The sequence below is a fragment of the Schistocerca piceifrons genome, chromosome 3 (assembly GCF_021461385.2).
Source record: "Schistocerca piceifrons isolate TAMUIC-IGC-003096 chromosome 3, iqSchPice1.1, whole genome shotgun sequence".
Taxonomy (NCBI): domain Eukaryota; kingdom Metazoa; phylum Arthropoda; class Insecta; order Orthoptera; family Acrididae; genus Schistocerca; species Schistocerca piceifrons.
Genome location: NC_060140.1, coordinates 220,278,630 through 220,305,121, shown reverse-complemented (window position 1 = coordinate 220,305,121; position 26,492 = coordinate 220,278,630). Strand labels below are relative to the sequence as shown.

Genomic DNA, 26,492 nt, shown 5'->3' with positions numbered 1-26,492 from the left:
AAGCCAAAAATTTCAAGATTTTTCGGCCCTCCCCAAGTTAGCACAGGGTCCTCGGGGTCGAAAATCCAGATTCTACCCCACAGAGTACCCACAAACAACACACTGAAATATCATTAATTTCGGAATAGTTTCCTGGTAGAAAGTACCTGGCTGCTGTACTATTTTAGTATCTGTGGATTTAGAGAACGCTTTTGACAATTTTGTGTGGTATACACTCTTCAAAATTCTAAATGGAGTAGGGTTCAACCGCAATAAACGAAATATTATCTACGACTTGTACGGAAATAAGACTGCAGTCACAAGAATCAAAGGACAAAATAGGGAAGCAGCTGTTGAGAAGGGTAAGAGGCGCGGTTGTGGCCTATCCACGATGTTATTTAATCTGTACACAGAGCAAGCAGTAAGCGATACCAAGGAGAAATTTGAAAAGAGAATTAAAGGCTAAGGAGGAGAAGCGAAAACATTGACATTTGTCGATGACACTGTAATTCGGTCAGAGACGAATAATAACTTGAAAGATCAGATGAAGAGAATGAATAGTGCCTTGAAAAGAGGTTATAATTTGAACAACATACGCAAAACAAGAGTTTCAAAATTTTTATACATCTTTCATTTTTTTCAGTATAATTGATTTCACTGGCTGTGCGAGGTATGCCACAACACTCGACTTGGAAGACAATGCATTTTATGGGATTGATACTAATTGTTCCTACAGTAGCCAGCGTGTTGCAAGAGCTCTGAATACAAAATAAACAACTGTTTTGAGACTTATCCCCAACGACTGCACTCATAGGGTCTATCAACCACAAAAGGTGCATTCATTGCCTCCCATTTGAAGTGGAGTTTTCAAATCTTGTTCCTACAGCAATATGAGAAAAAACACAACTGTCCCAGTTTCATGCCGTTTACAGAGACCATACCATGCTTGCAGGATAGGGTATGTTCCAACAGTAGAATAGCCGTTCAAAAATGGTTCAAATGGCTCTGAGCACTATGAGCCTTAACTGCTGTGGTCATCAGTCCCCTAGAACTTAGAACTACTTAAACCTAACTAACCTAAGGACATCACACACATCCATGCCCGAGGCAGGATTCGAACCTGCGACCGTAGTGGTCGCGCGGTTCCAGACTGTAGCGCCTATAACCGCTCGACCACTTTGACCGGCAGAATAGCCGTGTATGGGATGACGAAACCCACACGCACTGGTGTATCGTTCCTGTCAACACTAGTTCTCTGTGAATCTACTGGATGAGGGTAGAGATTATCAACGATTATGAGAGAGTACCTTGCGTAATTCCAAATTAACAGAACGGAGCACTGTACAAACGCTCATTCAGCTTGTCCCCCCGTAGTTCCTAGAAGATTTTTAGCCGATAATTAGTCAGATTAAGTAGTTTCAACAAGACGAGGTGTTGGTACACTGTGTACTCATGTAGGACACCACATCGATGTACAGTTTGGACAGTGGACTCGGTGGTCCTGTTCTTCGGTCAGCTCGGTCACCAGATATGACATCAACGGATTTCCTCTTTTGGGGTATGCGGAGGGCCTATTTTACGAGACTTTGGTCGATACGCACATAGATCTGGTTGTTAAGGATAGTCGCAACTCTGGAAGCAGTATCCCAAACTCCTGGGATTCTAGAACGTGTGAGAAAATCGATGGTCCGTTGTGGTAACGCTGACATGATCACGATGGTTCGACATTTTGAACATCTGTAAGAGAATAGTTCTGCATTTGTTACATATTGTACTGTGCACTGACAGAACAGATTAAACACAAATATGACCCTCTTTCGACTGAGGGTTGTAGCATTATTCTGTGTCTTGTGTTGCAGGTTTTGGTGACTGCGTACTGCAGACTTTCTCGCTGTTGTGAATGTATTTTCTCAGAAACAAAGGTAACTAGAGTAACAAATCGAATAAATCACAATTACATTATTACAATGTAAAGATCTGTGACCATAATGGCTTCAAAACGGAGGATGGTAGAGAGAAAGCCGAAATATTAAATTCGTTTTTCCGAGATGTTTTCACTGACTAACATCGTACTGAGATTGCTCATTTAAATCGTTGCATGAACTCCAAAATAACTGATATCGAAATAACTACCCGCGGGAATGAAAAACCATATAAAAACACTTACAAAGGAAAGGCGACTAGGACTGATGGAATACCAAGCAGCTGTGTGCTTAGGACGCTGGAGGAACGAAACGTTCCTAATCACTGGAAAAATGCGCAGGGCATTTCCGTTTTTAAAAATATTCCTCGAACAGAGGCACACAGTCACAGGCCTATAACGATGACGTCGGTATGTCGCAGAATTTTAGAATACATTTTATGATCTCATATTATAACCTCTCTTAGACCGAAAAGCCGGCCGGAGTGGCCGAGCGGTTGTAGGCGCTTCAGTCTGGAACCGCGCGACCGCTACGGTCGCAGGTTCGAATACTGCCTCGGGCATGGCTGTGTGTGATGTCCTTAGGTTACTTAGGTTTTAGTAGTTCTAAGTTCTAGGGGACTGATGGTCTCATATGTTAAGCCCCATAGTGCTCAGAGCCATTTTGATTTGAGACCGGAAACCTCGTCCGTAGCAACCGACAAATAGAACACATTATGTCGTTGTTAAAGGAGAGAAACCTTGAGACATTCAAGTAACTTCTAACGTACTCCAAAAAAGTGTTGTAGGAAATTATTATTCACTGTATGAATAAATGACATAGGACATAACTTCGGAAGCTACTTGAAGCTGTTCCTGGATGATGCTGTTGTATATACAACTCGCTTGTATGTGGGCGTACTGAAAAATAATGCCTCCGAACATTTTATGTGAAAATTCTCAAAGACTTTTAAATAAAACAAACGATATTAACATTCTCCATTTTTATTCTTCATGTCCACATATTTATTTCTCAACACAGCCACCGTGGTAATGAACATATTTCTCTCAATGACGGACCAGTTTGTTGATACCGTCACAGTAAAATATTAGACATCGTTGACGAAGCCACAACCTCATCTCTGCATACAACGCTTCTACACTGGCAAGGTGAAGTCCTCGAACGTGTTCTTTAACTTTTGGAAGCAAATAAAAATCGTATGGTGCCAACTCGGGTCTGTATGTAGGATGATAAGTGACAGTGAACCCAGGGTGCTGGATTGTTGCTCCTGTGTGATCTGCCATTGTCACGCTGGAGGAGAGGGCACTCCACGTGTGGAAGTACTCTTCGAATTCGAAACGCGATTACAGCACGCAATTGCTCTCTCACCGACAGAGATGGGTTGTTACATCCTAAGCCATGTTAGACGCTACAGCTCGGAGCCCGCTAGCGGCAGAAGGCTGCAAGTACGTAGACATGGAGAATAAAGATGTAGAATGCTAATAATGATTCTTTTACTCAAAATTCTTTCAGAGTTGTCACATAAAACATTCGCATATAGGGAATGCCAGAAAACTGCAACAAAATCAAGGAAGATTGGGATCAATAGTTGGTGCAGAGACTGGCACTTGACCCTCAATGGTAACATGTGTTATGTATTGAGCATGAATAGTCGGAAAGACCCAATATTGAAGGATTAAGTAATAGCCGAATAATCGCTAGAAGCATTCACATCCATTAAATATCGGGAAGTATGGACACGGAGCGACTTAAAGTACACTCATGCTTGGTGAAACAAGGCTCTGATGGGCGGTTTGCGGGTTTAAATCACCTCGGGTATGACCATGCGGTGCATATGACTTGCGGTCGTCGCACGGTGGCGCTGGCAGCAGTCCACCACATAGGCAGAGGTGTGTTGGTGCATGTCAGAGTACGGTGCAGCGAGTAAGTGTGCAGACGTTTTCAGACGTGCTGGTGGTGACTGTGTGTTCAAAATGGCTCAAAGAACATATATTGATGACGTTATGAGGAGTAGAATACTAGGGCGACTGGAGGCTGGTCAAACATAACAGGTCGTAGCACGAGCCCTCCGCGTGCCACAAAGTGTGATCTCAAGATTATGGCAACGATTCCAGCAGACAGCAAAGTGTCCAGGCGCTACTGTACGGGACGTCCACAGTGTACAACACCGACCGATATCTCACCGTCAGTGCCCGCAGACGGCCACGGAGTACTGCAGGTAGCCTTGCTCTGGACCTTACCGCAGCCACTGAAACAGTTGTCCCCAGACACACAGTCTACAGACGACTGAACATACATGGTTTATTCGCCCTGAGACCTGCAAGGTGCATTTCACTGACCCCTGGTATCAGGAGAGCCTGTAAAGTCTGGTGTCAAGAACACAGTACATGGTCATTGGAACAGTGGTCCCAGGTTATGTTCACGGACGAGTCCAGGTATAGTCTGAACAGTGATTCTCGTCGGGTTTTCACCTGGTGCGAACCAGATACCAACCCCTTAATGTCCTTGAAAGGGACCTGTATGGAGGTCGTGGATTGATGATATGGGGTGGGATTATGATTGGTGCACATACACCCCTGCATATCTTTGACAGAGGAACTTAACAGGTCAGGTGTATCGGACATCGTTTTGCACCAGTATGTCAGCCTTTTCCGGGGTGCAGTGGGTCCCACCTTCCTCCTGATGGATGATGACGCACAGCCCCACCGAGCTGCTATCGTGGAGGAGTACCTTGAAACAGAAGATATCAAGCGAATGGAATGGCCTGTTCTCCAGACCTAAACCCCATCGAGCACGTCTGGAACGCTCTCGGTCGACGAATGCTGCACGTCTTCAAATCCCTATGATACTTCAGGAGCTCCGACAGGCACTGGTGCAAGAATGGAAGGCTATACCCCAGCAGCTGCTCGACCACCTGATCCAGCGTATGCCAACCCGTTGTGCGGCCTGTGTACGTGTGCATGGTGATCATATCCCATATTAAGCTGTCGGGGTACATGCGCAGGAAACAGTGGCGTTTTGTAGCACATGTGTTTCGGGACGGTTTTCTCAACTTATCACCAATACCGTCGACTTACAGAGCTGTGTCGTATGTGTTCCCTATGTGCCTATGCTATTAGCGCCAGTTTTGAGTAGTGCCACGTTGTGTGGCACCACATTCCACAATTATCCTTAATTTATGAGTATGAGTGTATAAAAGAAATCGTACGAAAGGTAGATACCAGACTGAGATTCATTTGATGAATCGTCAGGAAGGGTAGGCTACCCTTGAAAGAGGTAGTTCACACAACATTTGTTAGAGCGTTACTTGACTATTGCTCGTCAGTCTATGACCCTCACCACCGGCACGTTTCCTCACAGATTCTTTTAGGAAAATGGAAAGCATCACAGAGATATTCAGTCATCTCCAGTGGCAGACGCTACAAGAGATGTGTTATGCGTCACTGTGTGGTTTATTGCAATAACTCTGATTGTGCACATTCCTAGAAGACTCTAACAATATATTGCTTTGTCCTACGTATATCTCATGAAAAGACCGTGAAGGCAATACTTGAGAGATTTAGGTCGCACGCGTTACCAACAATCGTTACGCATAATGGTGTGGTTGCCTGTAATAACACTGAGTGCGTAAAATCGCTAAGTGGGTCTAAAGCTCCATTCAGTCCCTTGTTGACCAGACTGGTGTGGTTCTGAAGACAGCAAAACGAAAGCCGAAGTTTCAGATTTCACATTAAAGAAATCGTTCACAACGGAGAATCGTGGAAACATGTCATTTGACGATCGGACATACTCCCGTATGGACAACAAAGTGATAAGCGTCCCTGGCGTACAGAAATAACTGAAAGATTTGAAAGCAAACAAATCACTAGATTCGGGTGGAATCCCATTTAGATTTTTTTAAGAGTAGTTATAAGAGTCGACGGACATGAAAGGGGAGCAGTGGTTGGGAAGGGAGTGAGACAGGGTTGTAGCCTCTCCTCGATGCTATTCCATCTGTATATTGAGCAAGCAGTAAAGGAAACAAACGAAAAGTCGGAGTAGGTATTAAAATCCATGGAGAAGAAATAAAAACTTTGAGGTTCGCCGATGACATTGTAATTCTGTCAGAGACAGCAAAGGACTTGGAAGAGCAGTTGAATGGAACGGACAGTGTCTTGAAAGGAGGGTATAAGATGAACATCAACAAAAGCAAAACGAGGATAATGGAATCTAGTCGAATTAGATTGGGAAATGAGACGCTTAAAGTAGTAAAGAAGTTTTGCTATTTGGGGAGCAAAATAACTGATGATGGTCGAAGTAGAGAGGATATCAAATGTAGACTGGCAATGGCAAGGAAAGCGTTTCTGAAGAAGAGAAATTTGTTAACATCGAGTATTGATTTAAGTGTCAGGAAGTCGTTTCTGAAAGTATGGAGTGTAGCCATGTATGGAAGTGAAACATGGACGATAAATAGTTTAGACAGGAAGAGAATAGAAGCTTTCGAAATGTGGTGCTACAGAAGAATGCTGTAGATGGGTAGATCACATAACTAATGAGGAGGTATTGAATAGAATTGGTGAGAAGAGGAGTTTGTGGCACAACTTGACTAGAAGAAGGGACCGGTTGGTTGGACATGTTCTGAGGCATCAAGGGATCACAAATTTAGCATTTGAGGACAGTGTGGAGGGTAAAAATCGTAGAGGGAGACAAAGAGATGAGTACACTGAGCAGATTCAGAAGGATGTAGGTTGTAGTAGGTACTGGGAGATGAAGAAGCTTGCACAGGATAGAGTGGCATGGAGAGTTGCATCAAACCAGTCTCAGGACTGAAGACCACAACAACAACAGTCTATGGCATTGGCACATTCCCTAGGCTGCATTTATCGTGAATCTCTCACCCAGCGCAAAGCCCCAAGTGACTGGAAGAAAGTGCAAGTGCCTTCAGTGCAAAAAAGGGTAAAAGAAAGGACCATCAAAAATACAGACCAATATTCCTAACTTCTGTTTGGTGCAGATTCCTTGAACATACTTTTAGTTCGAATATAAGCCTTGAGACTGAGAAGCGTATGTCCACGAATCAGCATGGTTTTAGAAAGCATCGCTTGTGCGAAACTTAGTTTGCCGTTTTCTCACACGATATACTGCGAACTTTGGATGAAAGACAACAGACATATTCCATATTTGTAGATTTCCGGAAAGCATTTGACACGGTGCCCCATTGCAGGCTGTTAACGAAGGTACAAAAGTATGGAATGAGTTCACACATAAGTGAGTGGCTCAAAGATTTCTTAAGAAATGGAACCCAATATGCTATCATCGACGGCGAGTGTTCATCAGAGACAAGGATATCATCAGGATTGCCCAAGGGAAGCGTGATAGGACTGCTGTTGTTCTCTATGTACATAAACGAAACAAATGTTCAAATGTGTGTGAAATCTTATGCGACTTAACTGCTAAGGTCATCAGTCCCTAAGCTTACACACTACTTAACCTAAATTATCCTAAGGGCAAACACACACACCCATGCCCGAGGGAGGACTCGAACCTCCGCTGGGATCAGCCGCACAGTCCATGACTGCAGCACCTTAGAACGCTAGGCTAATCCCGCGCGGCTGCACATAAACGACTTGTTGCAGAGGGTGGGCAGCAATCTGCGGTTGTCTGCTGATGATGATGTGGTGTACGATAAGATATCGAAGTTGAGTGCTTGTTGGAAGATACAAGACGACTTAGACAAAATTTCTAGTTGGTGCGCCGGCCGCTGTAGCCGAGCCGTTCCAGGCGCTTCAGTCTGGAACGGCGCTGCTGCTACGGTCGCAGGTTCGAGTCCTGCCTCTGGCATGGATCTGTGTGATGTCCTTAGGCTAGTTAGGGTTAAGTAGTTCTAAGTGTAGGGGACTGATGACCTTAGAAGTTAAGTCCCATAGTGCTCAGACCCATTTGAACCATTTTTTTGCTGGATTTGTTAACGGTAGGCCCGAACAACACGTAAGTGCTTAGGGAACTTAAATGGGAATCCCTGTATGGAAGGTGACGTTCTTTTCGAGAAACATTACTGAGAAAATTTAGAGAACCGGCATCTGAAGTTGACTCCCAAACAATTCTACTGCCGCCAACATACATTGCTCCTAAAGACCACGAAGATAAGATACGAGACATTAGGGCTGATAAGGAGGCATACAGACAGTGGTTTTTCTATCTCTCTATTTGCGAGTGGAACAGGAAAGGACATGACTAGTTGTGGCACAGGGTACCCTCGCGCTACGCACCGTATGGCGGCTTGCGGAGTATCTACGCAGATGCAGATGTAGATGGCATAGTCCTAGAAGAGTCTAGCAATATATTTCTTCCTCCTACGTATGTCTCCCGAAAAGAGCATGAAGGCAAGAAATATTTGAGAGATTCGATCTCATACGGGTTACCAACAACCGTTCATCCACTGCACTATTCGCGAATGGAACAGGAAATGTGGCAAGTCCTAATGGTACATAAAGAACTCTCCGCCACTGACCCTAAGGTCACTTAAGGAACGCAGATGTGGATTCTGTTGTAGTTCGAGATCACCCTGTAGAACCTGATTTTTTTTTTTAAATTTCTTCATTCAATCATTATAATTATACAAGTTAACCTACTACCTACACAGAGTACGCGAAAGAACTTGCCCCCCTTCTAACAGCCGTGTACCGCAAGTCTCTAGAGGAACGGAAGGTTCCAAATGATTGGAAAAGAGCACAGGTAGTCCCAGTTTTCAAAAAGGGTCGTCGAGCAGATGCGCAAAACTTTAGGCCTATATCTTTGACATCGATCTGTTGCAGAATTTTAGAACATGTTTTTTGCTCGCCTATCATGTCATTTCTGGAAACCCAGAATCTACTCTGTAGGAATCAACATGGATTCGGGAAACAGCGATCGTGTGAGACCCAACTAACTTTATTTGTTCATGAGACCCAGAAAATATTAGATACAGGCTCCCAGGTAGATGCCATTTTTCTTGACTTCCGGAAGGAGTTCGATACAATTCCGCACTATCGCCTGATAAACAAAGTAAAAGCCCACGGAATATCAGACCAGCTGTGTGGCTGGATTGAAGAGTTTTTAGCAAACAGAACACAGCATGTTGTTCTCAATGGAGAGACGTCTATAGACGTTAAAGTAACCTCTGGCGTGCCACAGGGGAGTGTTATGGGACCATTGCTTTTCACAATATATATAAATGACCTAGTAGATAGTGTCGGAAGTTCCATGCGGCTTTTCGCAGATGATGCTGTAGTGTACAGAGAAGTTGCAGCATTAGAAAATTGCAGCGCAATGCAGGAAGATCTGCAGCAGATAGCACTTGGTGCAGGGAGTGGCAACTGACCCTTAACATAGACAAATGTAATGTATTGTGAATACATAGAAAGAAGGATCCTTTATTGTATGGTTATATGATAGCGGAATAAACACTGGTAGCAGTTACTTCTGTAAAATATCTGGGAGTATGCGTACGGAACGATTTGAAGTGGAATGGTCATATAAAATTAATTGTTGGTAAGGCGGGTGCCAGGTTCAGATTCATTGGGAGAGTCCTTAGAAAATGTAGTCCGTCAACAAAGGAGGTGATTTACAAAACACTCGTTCGACATATACTAGAGTATTGCTCATCAGTGTGGGATCCGTACCAGGTCGGGTTGACAGAGGAGGTAGAGAAGATCCAAAGAAGAGCGGCGCGTTTCGTCACAGGGTTATTTGGTAAGCGTGATAGCGTAACGGAGATGCTTAGCAAACTCAAGTGGCAGACTCTACAAGAGAGGCGCTCTGCATCGCGGTGTAGCTTGCTGTCCAGGTTTCGAGAGGGTGCGTTTCTGGTTGGGGTGTCGAATATATTGCTTCCCCCTACTTATATCTCCCGAGGAGATCACGAATGTAAAATTAGAGAGATTAGAGCGCGCGCGGAGGCTTTCCGGCAATCGTTCTTCCCGCGAACCATACGCGACTGGAACAGGAAAGGGAGGTAATGACAGTGGCACGTAAAGTGCCCTCCTCCACACACCGTTGGGTGGCTTGCGGAGTATATAGTGTAGATGTAGATTGCTTGATGAAATTTTGTGTGTCGCTAACTTCGCGTGTGTTATGTCGCACCGCCTGCCTCTTTGTCAGTCGTTTGTTTACTCGCGCGGTCACCGGCTTAATATCTGTGACGCAACGCGTGTGGAGTAGCTTTATCTTCGGTCGCAGCACGAGTAAAACCGCGGCTGCAAGGTCGACGCCGGGCACAGTGCCAACGCGAAGTGACGCGAGCAGCCATGTTGCACGCGAGCAGAGGCGCGGCCGCCGCCGCCAGCAGGCGGCTCGACCTGTCGGGGATCATGCCGCCCATCCCCACACCCTTCAACCGCGACGAGAGCATCGCCATGGACAAGCTGGCGGACAACATGCGCGCGTGGAACGCCTGGCCGCTAGCAGGTAGGCGGCCGCCCGGAGCACACCAGCTGTCGCGAGGCCTCGACTAGCGTGGCTGTGAGCAGCAGTCGACACTGCGTGTTCTTGCAGCTGACGCCGTTTCGCCTTCTGCAGACTGAGATCGACCTGTTGCATCCTGCCTAGTCGTCAAATATGGGGTATCTAGGAAACCGGCTTCCTCGGATCGCTAGACAACAATTCAAGCAAATCGTATTAATGAGTTTTATTACTGACAGTACTTGTTGTGTTGGCAGAAGAGCCAACACCTTGTTACTAGTGGAGGCCGAAATGCACGCGTTTTAGCTCACGCAGGCTGGCGTGAGGAGGGAAGAACTATACTGACGTGAGGTCTGGAACATGACAAGGAATTAGAATTCAGAAAGCGGACGTAGCTAGTTTGATACTTATCTTTAATCCATTAATGACGAACGTCGCTCTTGACGGTACATGATTCACAACATTATCTGTTCGGAAGACATATAGTAACTGAATATGGCGCCTTGCTAGGTCGTACCAAATGACGTAGCTGAAGGCTATGCTAAACTGTTGTCTCTGCAAATGAGAGCGTATGTAGACTGTGAACCTTCGCTAGCAAAGTCGGCCGTACAACTGGTGCGAGTGCTAGGGAGTCTCTCTAGACTAGACCCGCCGTGTGGCGGCGCTCGGTCTGCAATCACTGATAGTGGCGACACGCGGGTCCGACGTATACTAACGGACCGCGGCCGATTTAAAGGCTACCACCTAGCAAGTGTGGTGTCTGCCGGTGACACCACAGTACTTAACTTTGAGAATTACATAGATGTATCGCAATCAGAGGGCGACATCCGCAATAAACAAGTTTCTTCAGTATAACAGTTCCAAACGGAAATTCCGTATGGCTAGGGCCTCCCGTCGGGTAGACCATTCGCCTGGTGCAAGTCTTTCGAGTAGACGCCACTTCGGTGATTTGCGTGTCTATAGGGATGAAATGATGATGATAAGGACAACACAACACCCAGTCCCTGAGCGGAGAAAATCTCCGACCCAGCCGAGAATCGAACCCGGGCCGTTAGGTACTGACATTCCGTCGCGCTGACCACTCAGCTACCAGGGGTGGACAACAATTCCAAGATTGAGCTACATAGAATGTACAAGCAAGTAACGACCTTTGACGCTTCTATTCAAGTCGCTAGTCTTGAAGCTTCTCCTCGACTGGGCCGCGACCAGACGGGCACGAAGCTTATGTCCTCTTCACACAGAGGGCGCTGCTGCCGCGTTGTCGTCCTGGAGAGGGGTCAGTCAGCGTGCAATTGGCTGACGTCTTCTTCACACCCTCTCTATTCTCTCGTTCCCGACTGGCGTGATTGCGCTTGACATTACGCTCTAACACTACCTGTATTTCGTTGTCTTGGACTTAAAAGGCGAGCAGCCGATAGATTCCACAACAGCTGTGGATGGATACTGATGGAAATAAATCGCAACACAAAAAAATGATTAATGCAGGTAATGAAAAAGTCGGGAATACATTTGTCTAGCGAACACATGCAAGCGATTACCAGTATAAGATCAAAGGTTAATGTAAGTGTGAGATAACCCATTGAAAATGTGTAATGCTGGTACATTAATAACCGGTGTAACCGCCAGAATATTAACTGCAAACGTGCATGCATTGTGTTGTACAGGTGCCAGATGGCAGTTTGTGTTATGGAGGTGCCAGATTTCAGTTTGTGGGATGGAGTTCCATACCTGTTGCAGTTGGTCAGTCAATACAGGGATAGTTAATGCTGGTTGTAGATGACACTGGAGTTCTCATCCGATGATGTTCTGTACGTGCTCGATTGGAGATAGATCTGGTGATACAGCACGCCAAGACTACATCTCTCCACTCTGTAGACCAAAAAATGTTCAAATGTGTGTGAAATCTTATGGGACTCAACTGCTAAGGTGATCAGTCCCTAAGCTTACACACTACTTAACCTAAATTATCCTAAGGACAAACACACACACCCATGCCTGAGGTAGGACTCGAACCTCCACCGGGAACATCTGTAGACCATGTTGGGTTACAGCAGCAGTATATGGGAGAGCGTTATCCTTCTGGAAAACACCCCCTGGAATGCTATTCATGAATGGCAGCACAAGAAGTTGAAGCGCCAGACTGACGTACAGTTTTGCAGACAGAGTGTCAGGGATAACCACGAGAGTGCTCCTGATGTCACACAAAGTCTCACTCCAGACCAGAACTCCAGGTCTAGAGCCAGTTAGCAACCGGACAGGTTGGTTGCAAGCCCCCAAATGACTTCCTTTTAACCAACATACGGCCATCACTGGCACCGAGGCAGAACCAGCTTTCATCAGAAAACACAACATAGCTCCATACCGCCCTTTAGTGAGCTTCCGCTTGACACCACTGAGGTCGAAATTGGCGATGGTTCGAGGTCAGTGGATTGCACACTACAGTACGTTTGGCCCGGAGCTGTCCTCGAAGTAACCGATTTTCAAGAGTTCGTTGTATCACTATGGTGCTAACTGCTGCTCAGACCGCTGCTGCAGATGTAGTAGGATGCACCAGAACCATACGCCGAACACGATGGTCTTCTCTGTCTGTAGTGCCACATGGCCGTCTGGAGTCCGGTTTTCTCACGACGGTGGATTCTCGTGACAACTGCTGCCAGCACTAATTTTCAGTGGCAACGTACTTGCCAAGTCTTTGCACAGTACTGTAGAAGGAACATACAGTTTATTGTAGCCCTTTACACGACCTCGTTCAAAGTCAGTGAGTTGTCGATATCGGCGTCTTTGTCGCCTTAAAGGCTTTCTTGACATCAACTCAACTCGTTCACTATCAAAGGTAACTAGAGTACTACAGCGTGTATTTAAAGCAAACATGATTTTCGCCCTCATAGTGGCGCTACTAGCGCCTTTTTTATGGGTCTGCCGCGAAATTTGATTAGACATCATCTTTCAGATGTAGAAACACCCCAATCAACTTTCATTTATGACGCACAACTCCTGTTTGGTGTTACGACTTTTTTCTGTCAGTGAATTTACGCTCATCTTGAACTGTATTATCCAATTTGCAGGTCCACAGGTTCGTCTCAGCTGACTTGGTTGGTTGGTTGACAAACAAACAGAAACTGTGCTTTCCTTCTATGTGGCGTCGTCAGTGTTGCCACCGTACAATCTGAAATGGTTGTTGTCGTCACTCTGCTGGTAACTGGTCTAAATCAATGAAAACTGTCCATAACTGCCGAAGTTAAGCTGAAGAAGCTTCGTTTTGTATGCTGGCTTGTGACGTCATTCTTCAACGTCAACCAAGCCCTATTTCAGAATTACGATATTTCTTACAAATCAAATAATCTTTTGTTAAATATTCCGTCGGTACTTGCAGGAATATAGACATCTGGAAATACACAGGATTGGTGTACCTCAGTAATATTTATTTTATATAAGGGGCGATCAAAAATTTTCCGTTTGGGGGCGTTGCTGCAGCGTATATGCAACGTGGCGGGACTCCGATGAGGGTAGATAAACATCGACAAGTAGCGAAGGCTTTAGTGGAGCACGCATGTCTTTACGGTGTGCCAGCGGTAAACCAAATGCATGCAAAAAGGACCAACGTGCCATTATTCTTTTCTTGGCTGCTGAAGGACAAACACTGGCAGACACCCGCCGGAGATTGAAGAATCTGTATAGGCAGAATGTCTGTCGAAAACCAGGGAAACTGAGACAAGGGGTGCTGTTGCTTCATGATAATGCACGTCCCAATATCGCAAATGTCGTAACACAGAAGTTACACCAACCTTAAGTGAGATACACTTGACCGCCTCCCTACAGTCCTGATTTCACCCCATGCGACTAGCACGCTTTTGGTCCCTTAAAACAAACCTTGGAGGGTCGATGATTCCTGTCGGATGAGGAAGTACAGCAGACAGTTAAGGACTTCTTCAAGCACTAGATCACAGTGTTTTACCAAACGCATATGTTCAACCTGGTGCGTCGGTAGGATGATTACGTCAATGCTCACCTCGATTTTGCTTGATTAGCATACCGACTGTGGACTGTACGACCATTGAACGTAAACTTTTTGATCGCCCCTTATAGTTCGTAGTAAACTGCCTTTCGGGTTTTTAGGCAGTCCTCAAGCGACAAGACTAAACAGTTAGTCGACACACCAGGGAGTGCTTATAGCTGTACAAAAACTTTTTCCAAAGTTATGTGACCTTTTACGACTATACATTTCCACGAAAGCCGGCAACTGTGGGCGAGCGGTTCTAGGCGCTTCAGTCCGGAACCGCGCTGCTGCTACGGTCGCAGGTTCGAATCCTGCCTCGGGCATAACTGTATGTGAAGTCCTTAAGTTAGTTATGTTTAACTAGTTCTAAGTCTAGGGGACTGATGACCTCAGATGTTAAGTCCCATAGTGCTTAGAGCATCTCGTGGTCGTGCGGTAGCGTTCTCGCTTCCCACGCCCGGGTTCCCGGGTTCGATTCCCGGCGGGGTCAGGGATTTTCTCTGCCTCGTGATGGCTGGGTGTTGTGTGATGTCCTTGGGTTAGTTAGGTTTAAGTAGTTCTAAGTTCTAGGGGACTGATGACCATAGATGTTAAGTCCCATAGTGCTCAGAGCCATTTGAACCCTATAGTGCTTAGAGCCAATTCATTATCCACGAAAATAGCTCAAGCATAATGAAATACTCAAAGAAGCAATGAACAATGAGCCTTATATTACATTATGATTATAGTCAGATATTACAAGTATAAGAATATATCGGCCAAAAGAGTACACAAGTAAGTTGCGTCACACTCGCTCCCCCCTCCCCCCCCCCCTTCTGACTCCTAACCACACCCCGTTTCCTTGTCCATCACATTCACCACTTACTTTGTCAACAGGACGTAGTAGTCTGCTAGTCTGAGTCTCTACTAATTTGTGTACTGTTTTGTCTTGTACATTCTTTGCTTTAAATATTGATTGTAATGATAATGTAATATAAAGTTTATTTGTTCATAGCTGACTTGCGTATATCATTATGCTAGTGTTTTTATATATACATATTGTCGTTTAAGGTCATATAATTCTGGAAACACAATTTTTGTACAGCTATTAGCTCTTGCTGATATTTTGTAGGCTAATACCCTGAAACATGTGTGTGTGTGTGTGTGTGTGTGTGTGTGTGTGGTGTACGATTCCACTGGACGCTGTCTTGGATGCCAACGGTTTTCCTACTCCTTATGAGGCATGGTAACGTGTCGTGTTTTTGATGTTTCCACATCTTTGTCCGTCGTCTCTATGAGAACAATGCTAAACCTACTTTCATGTATGTTCTTTGAAAAGCGTTCTATAGCAATTGGAGTATCACAATCAATGTACACGGGCCAAATATCTTCACACAGGCTACTGTTTTCGTCCAGAAGACGATGTTTCAATTCATTTCATTTAATAAAAAAATCAATACAAATCCATCGATAACTTACTTATACTTTATTCACAGATTGCAAATCTTGTATATCTCCAAGGCAAAGTACCTTGTAAACATGCGTCACGGTTTTCCATTCGTCTAGGGTCCACCCGATATGGTGAGGAGCTCAGGAAAGGCGCTGCAGGTGATGTGCCGATATCGGTCGTCTGTTGGCATAGCCCGTTAATGCCAAATTTCGTCGCATTCTCCTAACGGATACGTATGTCGTACGTCCCACATTGATTTCTGCGGCTATTTCACGCAATGTTGTGTGTCTGCTAGCACTGACAATTCTACATAAACGCTGCTGCTCTCGATCGTTAAGTGAAGGCCGCCGGCCACTGTGTTGTCCGTGGTGAGTGGTAAAGCCTGAAATTTGTTATTCTCGGCACTCCCTTGATACTGTGGATATCAGGATATTGGATTCCCGAAATGGAATGTCCCATACGTCTAGTTCCAAGTACCATTCCGCGTTCAAAGTCTGTTACTTCCCGTCGTGCGACCATAATCACGTCGAAACATTTTCACATGAATCTTCCGAGTACAAATGATAGCTCTGCCAATGCATTGCCCTTTTATACAATGTGTACGCGATACTAATGCCACCTATATATGTCTATAATGCGTCCCATGACTTTTGCCAAAAAAATGGTTCAAATCGCTCTGAGCACTATGGGACTTAACGTCTGAGGTCATCAGTCCCCTAGAACTTAGAACTACTTAAACCTAACTAACCTAAGGACGACACACACACATCCATGCCCGAGGCAGGATTCGAACCTGCGACCGTAGCGGTCGCGCGGTTCCAGACTGTAGCGCCCAGAACCGCTCGGCCACTCCGGCCGGCTGACTTTTGTCACTTCAGCGTATTATTTTGGCTTCCCATATGGGAAACGAAGCGGTGAATATATAAAAACATTGCTTTCATATGCATGAAAAAGGTTCAAAAATCAAGAAAAGCGAAATTAAATTTTAAAAAGTTGGTCTGGTCAGCCGTGTACGCTCGGACACAACATCACGAGAACAGATGGACCAATTCAAAAAATTCTTAAGCCGAAAGGATTCATATGGCTGCATAAATAATTGATTCTGGACAGTAAAAGATTGACTGTTTTAGCTACCCATCAAAGTGAAAGTGTAAAAATTCCCTCACCGAAACGAACCACCTCCTTCACAGGTAAAGGCCATTAGCTAGATTTACAATAGGCAAATGCATAAAATTTAATTCGCAGCTAATGTTGAGAAGATCGCATTCGAATACTGACACTGTTGTTCTTAAACACCTCGAGCACTGGTGGCTCAGCAGTAAGTGTTCTATCTCCAGCACGTGACGCCATAGATTTGAGACTACTTACAGACATTTTACCTTTCAGTACGTACTAATATGAGCTGACAAAATATATGTAGCAGTTTATTTGCCGAGCGGTTCTAGACGCTACAGTCTGGAACGGCGCTGCTGCTACGGTCGCAGGTTCGAATCCTGCCTCGGGCATGTATCTGTGTGATGTCCTTAGGTCAGTTAGCTTTAAGTAGTTCTAAGTTCTAGGGGACAGATGACCTCAGAAGCTAAGTCCCATAGTGCTCAGAGCCATTTGAATCATTTGAACTAGTTTATTTGACGTTTGTAAACACATACGTTATATGTTGATTAACATCTGACTTTTGTTATTTGAGCAGCAAAATAACAGATGATGGCCAAAGTGAAGAAGATATAAAATAAAGATTGGCAGTAGTCATATGGAAATGGGTCCTTAGAATTTGTTCCAGAAATTAAGAAGACATATGGTTTTACCATCCCCGCTACAGCGTAAAACATTCTCTATCACATAGACTGTAATCACTTGATGGTTCAGATGGCTCTGAGCACTATGGGACTTAACATCTGAGGTCATCAGTCCCCTAGAAATTAGAACTACTTAAACCTAACTAACCTAAGGACATCACACACATCCATGCCCGAAGCAGGATTCGAACCTGCGACCGTAGCGGTCGCACTGTTCCAGACTGAAGCGCCTAGAACCGATCGGCCACACCGGCCGGCTTTTACAATTCCAGTCTGCGGCGTTCGTCGTAATTTGTAGGACACACCAAGAACAAGCAAATCCGTCAACTATACAAAGAACAGCAGTCCTAACCGTACTCCGTTTGCAATCCAGTGAAGAATTAGGCCACGAAAGCACGGCATAAGTGCGATAGAGACTTCGGCACAGCATGATTCGCTGCGTCTTGCAGCGGGTTGGCGGCTGGGTTTTATCTCTGGCTTGATGTCAGTGGCCAGGCCCATACACCGGCTCGCTGGTACCTCTTAACAGCCACCGGAGGACTATAACGCCGTTATTGTCCATCTACTGCGCAAAAGTATGCCGCGCTTTCTATCAGATTATAACCTTTCTTATATTGCCTGAAGAGACGGGAACCAATTCGAGCGTAGGCTTCCTCATTCGGTACACAGCTCACAGCTACATAGAGAAACGGAAATTTTTGAAGTCCATAGTGGCAGCAATATACAGTTGGCTGCACTGCGGAACAGGGACCTCGAGCTGGAAACGGATTGGTGAAACGGTCAACAGCGTGCTGTTGCCATAAAAGTGTTTCACAGAAACAACGATAGTTTCGAAAGTGCACAGAGGGAGTTCCGACGTTTCTACATCTACACCTACATCCATACTCCGCAAGCCACCTGACGGTGTGTGGCGGAGGGTACCTTGCGTACTTCTATCGGTTCTCCATTCTATTCCAGTCTCGTATTGTTCGTGGAACGAAAGATTGTCGGTATGCCTCTGTGTGGGCTCTAATTTCTGTGATTTTATTCTCGTGGTCTTTTCGCGAGGTATACATAGGAGGGAGCAATATACTGCTTGACTCCTCGGTGAAGGTATTTTCTCGAAACTTCAACAAAAGCCCGTACCGAGCTACTGAGCGTCTCTCTTGCAGAGTCTTCCACTGGAGTTTATCTGTCATCGTAACGCTTTCACGATTACTAAATGATCTTGTAACGAAGCGCGCTGCTCTCCGTTGGATCTTCTCTATCTATTCTGTCACCCCTATCTGGTACGGATCCAACACCGGTGACCAATAGGCAAGCAGTGGGCGAACAAGTGTACTGTAACCTACTTCCTTTGTTTTCGGACTCCATTTCCTTAGGATTCTTCCAATGAATCTCAGTCTGGCACCTGCTTTACTGACGATTAATTTTATATGGTCATTCCATTTTAAATCACTCCTAATGCCTACTCCCAGATAATTTATGGAATTAACTGCTTCCAGTTGCTGACCTGCTATATTGTAGCTAAATGATAAAGGACCTTTCTTTCTATGTATTCCCAGCACATTACACTTGTCTACATTGAGATTCAATTGCCATTCCCTGCACCATGCGTCAATTCGCTGCAGATCCTCCTGCATTTCAGTACAATTTTCCATTTTACAACCTCTCGATATACTACAGCATCATCCGCAAAAAGCCTCAGTGAACTTCCGATGTTATCCACAAGATCATTTATATATATTGTGAATAGCAATACGACACTCCCCTGCGGCACACCTGAAATCACACTTACTTCGGAAGACTTCTCTGCATTGAGAATGACATGCTGCGTTGTGTTATCTAGGAACTCTTCAATCCAATCACACTATTGGTCTGATAGTCCATATGCTCTTACTTTCTTCATTAAACGACTATGGGGAACTGTATCAAACGCCTTGCGGAAGTCAAGAAACACGGCTTCTACCTGGGAACCCGTGTCTATGGCCCTCTGAGTCTCGTGGACGAATAGCGCGAGCTGGGTTTCACACGATCGTCTTTTTCGAAACCCATGCTGATTCCTACAGAGTAGATTTCTAGTCCCCAGAAAAATCATTATACTCAAACATAATACGTGTTCCAAAATTCTACAACTGATAGACGTTAGAGATATAGGTCTATAGTTCTGCACATCTGTTCGACGTCTTTGTGCCCTTTTCCAATCTTTTGGAACGTTACGCTCTTCTAGAGACCTACGGTACACCGCTGCAAGAAGGGGAGCAAGTTCCTTCGCGTACTCTGTGTAAAATTGAACTGGTATCCCATCAGGTCCAGCGGCCTTTCCTCTTTTGAGCGACTTTAATTGTTTTTCTATCCCTCTGTCATCTATTTCGATATCTACCATTTTGTCACCTGTGCGACAACCTAGAGAAGGAACTACAGTGCAGTCTTCCTCTGTCAAACAGCTTTGGAAAAAGACATTTAGTATTTCGGCCTTTAGTCTGTCATCCTCTGTTTCAGTACTATTTTGGTCACAGAGCGTCTGGACATTTTGTTTTGATCCACCTACCGCTTTGACATAAGACCAAAATTTTTTAGGATTTTCTGCCAAGTCAGTACATAGAACTTTACTTTCGAATTCATTGAACGCCTTTCGCATATCCCTCCTCACACTACATTTCGCTTCGTGTAATTTTTGTTTGTCTGCAAGGCTTTGGCTATGTTTATGTTTTCTGTGAAGTTCCCTTTGCTTCCGTAGCAGTTTTCTAACTCGGTTGTTGTACCACGGTGGCTCTTTTCCATATCTTACGATCTTGCTTGGCACATACTCATCTAATGCATATTGTACGATGGTTTTGAACTTTGTCCACTGATCCTCAACACTATCTGTACTTGAGATAAAACTTTTGTGTTGAGCTGTCAAGTACTCTGAAATCGGCAACATAGAGCGTCGTGATCGGGTTCCCTTGAAACTTATGATAAAAACTTAGATCAAAATTTTTGAAGAGACTGGATATGCTCTTAAAAAAGAAAGTGACAGGACGACCGAGAAGTGCTCGTACTCTGCAGACTGTCTAAGCTACACGCGTCTCAATCTGACGGAGCCCACAGTGTTCAGTTTGTAACCTAGTGGCTACAGACGCAGTTCCCAAACTAGTGCGCGACGAATTCACCATTTTGGGTCAAAATTTTATGCGTATAAGCTGTAGATCTGCGACAACTGAAGGAGAACGACTACCAGTTGCGATTAGAATCACGTCAGCAAATATAGACAGCATAATTGAATGGATGTCAGCACATCCATAACACGTGAGTGTCAGGTGAGGCCTATATTCATTTAAAAAGAGGCGTGAATAAACAGAACTACCATTACTGGGCAGACAGCAACCCCAACAAAGTTCATAAACACCATTGATACGTCAGCGAGGTTACAGTATGGTGTGCACTTCCGATACATGTGATCACTGGGCCTTAATTTTTCGAAAACAAAGAGCGGATCGCAGTGACTGTCAATTCGAATCGGTATCTTTTGTTGCATTTGCACTGAACATTATTCCACAGCTTCACGAAACCTGGTTTCAGTTGGATGGTCCGACACTAGAAGGCGATTAATGGCTTCTTTGCTTACAGTGCCGCATCAAGATTCGGTGACATTTCCTGGTCCCCAAGATCACCAGATTTGCCCGTTTGTGATTTTTTTTTCTTGTGAACTACTTTAAGAGTCGCGTATAAATGACTCGGCCAAGAACACAGGATGAATTTGAACAAATAATTCAAGACTAGATTCGTGGTATACCACATGAGATGTTGCAGCAATCAAGGAGAAATCTCAAGAGCAGACTGGAAGAATCCAAACGTACAGAACGACGCCATTTACAGAATGTAATTTTTGAACACTGATAAATTGGACTCCTGTCTCTTGAAAGTCAAGTTTTAGTGGTTGAATTTCTGCCAACAAAACTTTTTGTAGGATTCTTTTTCTATACTTATTGGGTGTTTCAAAAGTTCCGGCTGTTTTGTGTCAGCCTCTAGAAACAGGTGGACCGGTATTAAAAACAATTTCTATTAATTTGTTGTTGCTCGTGAGTGGCTCAGAAAACTTCTTGCAGTTGCTCTAGGGAAGAGTTCAGTTACGGCTGTGACGTTTAAGGCTGCTGCGGCATTGTCATTGCAACGCGGTGCCACTTTTTCAAGCTTCCATCACATGTCCTTGTTCACAGCAGTGCAGCCAACATGTTTCCCTATAAAGTCAAATGGTTCAAATGGCTCTGAGCACTATGGGACTTAACATCTATGGTCATCAGTCCCCTAGAACTTAGAACTACTTAAACCTAACTAACCTAAGGACAGCACACAACACCCAGCCATCACGAGGCAGAGAAAATCCCTGACCCCGCCGGGAATCGAACCCGGGAACCCGGGCGTGGGAAGCGAGAACGCTACCGCACGACCACGAGATGCGGGCCCCTATAAAGTCACTGAGTGCCTGTATGTTTAGCAAAACAGCCTAAGCACCCTGGATATCGCTCCCTGCTCGTGAGCCGGCCGCTGTGGCTGAGCGGTTCTAGGCGCTTCCGTCCGGAACCGCGCTGCTGGTACAGTCGCAGGTTCGAATCCTGCCTCGGGCATGGATGTGTGTGATGTCCTTAGGTTAGTTAGTTTTAAGTAGTTCTAAGTTCTAGAGGACTGATGACCTCAGATGTTAAGTCCCATAGGGCTCAGTGCCATTTGAACCTGCCCTGTTTCACTTCCTCTCAATACTCTTCGGGTAGACTCTCCTATGAGTCTGTTTAACGCTCATGGTCTAAACAGCCTACCTGAAGCTTCAGCACGGACTGATCTTTTCTCCGTAGTCCTGTAGTTAATAGAAATGCTGAAATGTTCCAACACCGTACAAAAGTTCAACGCAGAAGGAATGGATACTACTATACCAGTTAAAATAACACAGATCTGGTTATATGAAATCTTTTCTGAAAATTGTTCCGAAAAAGAGCGACACTGTTCACGCGCTATTTTCATACATACACACATCAAAAAAACTTTTGCATCACCTCGGTTCCCAGAGTTCCGGAACCTGTACAGAAAACTGCAAAAGAGATCAACATAAACATCATTTCCACCCTTTTTATTGCTCATGAAAACCGCACATTTCATGTTGTACCACCATACACAGAGACCTTCAGAGATGGTGGTCCAGAATGCTGTACACACCGGTACCTCTAATAGTAGCGCATCCTCTTGCATTGATGCATGCCTGTACTCGTCGTAGCATATTGTCCTCAAGTTTATCAAGGCACTGTTGGTCCAGTTTGTCCCACTCCTCAACGGCCATTCGGCATAGATCTCTCAGAGTGGTTTGTGGGTCACCTCGTCCATAAACAGTCCTTTTCAATCCAAAAAATGTTCAAATGTGTGTGAAATCTTATGGGACTTAACTGCTAAGGTAATCAGTCCCTAAGCTTACACACTACTTAACCTAAATTATCCTAAGGACAAACAGACACGCCCGTGCCCGAGGGAGGACTCGAACCTCCGCCGGGATCAGCCGCACAGGTCTGCAGCGCCCTAGACCGCTCGGCTAATCTCGCGCGGCCCTATTTAATCCATCCCAGGCTTGTACGATAGGGTTCATGTCTGCAGAACATGCTGGCCACTCTAGTCGAGCGATGTCGTTATCCTGAAGGAAGCCATTCACAAGATGTGCACGGCGGGGGCGCGAATTGTTGTCCATGAAGACGAATGCCTCGCCAATATGCTGCTCATATGGTTGCACTATCGGTCGAAGGATGACATTCACGTATCGTACAGCCGTTACTGCGCCTTCCATGACCACCAGCGGCGTACGTCGGCCCCACATAATGCCACCCCAAAACAGCAGGGAACCTCCACATTGCTGCACTCGCTGGACAGTGTGTCTAAGGCGTTCAGCCTGACCGGGTTGGCTCCAAACACGTCTCCGATGATTGTCTGGTTGAAAGCATATGCGACACTCATCGGTGAAGAGAACGTGATACCAAGCGGTCCATGTGGCACGCTGTTGGACCCATCTGTACCGCGCTGCATGGTGTCGTGGTTGCAAAGATGGACCTCGCCATGGACGTCGGAAGTGAAGCTGCGCATCATGCAGCCTATTGGGCATAGTTTGAGTCGTAACACGACGTCCTGTGGCTGCACGAAAAGCACTATTGAACATGGTGCCATTGCTGTCAGGGTTCCTCCGAGCCATAATCCGTAGGTAGCGATCCACTGCAGTAGTAGCCCTTAGGCGGCCTGAGCGAGGCATGTCATCGACAGTTCCTGTTTCTCTCTGCATCTCCTCCATGTCACAACAACATCGCTTTGGTCCAGTCCGAGACGCGTAGACACTTCCATTGTTGAGAGCACTTCCTGGCACAAAGTAACAATGCGGACGCGATCGAACCGCAGTATTGACCGTCTAGGCATGGTTGAACTACAGACAACACGAGCCATGTACCTCCTTCCTGGTGGAATGACTGGAACTGATCGGCTGTCGGATCCCTGTTCATACATGGTTGTTTACGTCTTTGGGCGGGCTTAGTGACATCTCTGAAGAGTCAAAGGGACTGTGTCTGTGATACAATATCCACAGTCAACGACTATCTTCAGGAGTTCTGGGAACCGGGTGATGCAAAACCTTTTTTGATGTATGTATATCGGAATCACTTGCACAGCTAAAATACAGAAGTCTGTCGATCACTTTCATGAGAACATTGTCAAGTTCTTCTTATTGCGATAATCACTTAATTCGTTTCTAAATATCGCAATGATACCATCACGTTCAGCATATATTACGTAGTACGGTATTTTCACAATTAATTCTTATGTCATAGTTCATTGTTCAAACACATACAGTCAGCGCGGCGTGGCAGAAGTATACAAGTTAAAACACTTGCGAATTGTCTCAAATTAAGCACTAAATGTATGGTTTCTACTATTATACGGAATACGCAGCCATTAATCGTCATTTTACAGCTGCAGTAAACTTATTAACTTCACGCTCTGACGCGTTCTTCGTCGGACGAGCGCAGCTTCTCCATCTGTCTTTATGAGAGGTCCGAATATGCGCAACAACCGCTCCAATTGCGCGTCAAAGGAAACAGATGCGCGGCTAATAACGGAAAAATCTTCATGCAACGATGTATGTACCGTAGCTTATAAACATACAATAATGAATCTTATCAGGGCCTACAATGGATTTCATCAACTCCTTCACCAACAGTGCAACGTGTTTCCTCAGCACCTTTTGACGAAGACATTAATACAGAATTCCGACTGGAATATCACTAAGAAACAGTCAAAGCTGTTCAAAACAACGTGCCACTCGTCGCGTATTTCAGCTTCAAGTTACACCGCGCAGTCTCGCTATCTCTCTACGATGCGAATAATATTTGAAGAGACAGTCTCCCGACTTTCAGATAACGAACATCCACACCGATAGTACCAGTGTGACAAAACAATGAGGAAGATGATAAAACGTGAAGTGGAAGTTAACAGCAGCGCCACAGTAGGTGCAGTCACAGGTTATGGAGCACCGCCTGCAGCATTGATAACAGCCTCACAATTTTTTTTCAAGTATGGCATATCCAGTCAAGGCACTCATTGATGTTTGAACTCTGCAGAGCTATCACATTGCGGGGATGATGACTCTGCGTTTCACCCGCTGTTCCAAATAGTACATGACTTTTTGTATGGGCTTAACATCGGGTGGTTTACGCCGGCAAATCGAGATGCGTTCATTTGCCAGAGTGTTCATCATACCAAAAACGTATGGGCGCAGCCCTATAAACACGGTTTTTGTCATCCTGGAAGATGTAGAAGAAAGGGAACACTTTCTAACCTGTATACTGGTAGACAAAAATTGGGAATATCAAAAACATAACACGTTACAATGACTAATCAGGTGCAGGAAAACCATTGGCATTGAAAACAGTTTCCATTCGCCTCTAACGGACAAATACAGGTTCAGTATGGTTTAAAAGGAAATCTTATACCATTCTTCCTGCAAATAACTTCCGGTAATGATGGTGGAGATGGATAGTGATCATCCGCCTTTTTCTCTAAAGTAGACCAAAAAGGCTCAGTAATATTCGGATCTGGTGCTTTTGGTCGCCAGAGGACACACACGACAATTCATCATCGTGCTCACAAAGCCAGTACTGGACGATACAACCTGAATGAGCACAGGTCCTGTCTTCTTGCAACACAGCATCACTGCAGGGGAACCAACATTGTACCAAGTTGTGTACCTGGTCAGCGAAAATTGTCACATGGTCTTTGGGAATAAAGCAAGCCTGCAGGGTAACCGAAAGGTCAACGAAATGCCACGATATGGCTGCCCAAATCGTCAGTGAACCCCACCATATTTCACTCCTTGGACCATAAACTCGTCCAGAAGTTAGAAACAGTGGGAAATGAGACTCTTCCGCCCAAGTGATATTCTTCCGTTGCTCCGTAGTACATGTTTTATGGCTTCGGCCCCCCCGTTTTCCTGTTTCAGGCATTTGCAATCTCCAGGTTATGGAGCTCCCTTTCTGTTGCTTTGGTGCTGATAGGGCTCACGAGTGTGAAATTCAGTTCTGCACTGACTCTTGCATTTGTCGTCCTTTTATTTTTCGTCAAAATCCTGTTCAGTGGAAGTCCGTCACGCTCGACACACACTTTTGTCCGCATTGTGACTTAGCGGATGATGTTTTTCCGTTTTCCCTATATGCGGCATAAATATTCGGTACAGTGCCTCTTGAAACACTAATCACTTCAGCTACCTTGGTTACGGAAGCACCCACAATCGAATTCATTTAACCCCGACGTAATGCACACGCAACTACAGGGGACACTGTTCTGGCGACGACTGACACATTCTACGTATTGAGGATATTGCAAAGGTGCAGTTCGTGGTCAAATAAAACAGCGCAACCTGCAATTTTAGCTACCATCTGCATTTATGTTCAAGTGGTGTTCCGTTATCTTTG

General features: G+C 45.1%; 1 protein-coding gene across 1 annotated transcript in view; it reads left to right on the top strand.

The window, feature by feature from the left end:
- Positions 1-10,126: 10,126 nt before the first annotated feature.
- Positions 10,127-26,492, top strand: part of LOC124789775 (4-hydroxy-2-oxoglutarate aldolase, mitochondrial-like) — a 65,955-nt gene continuing 49,589 nt past the window's right edge. The window contains exon 1 of the mRNA XM_047257241.1: positions 10,127-10,325. Within this exon, the coding sequence (XP_047113197.1) occupies positions 10,166-10,325 (160 nt within the window). The 5' untranslated portion in view covers positions 10,127-10,165. The remainder of the gene's footprint in view (positions 10,326-26,492) is intronic.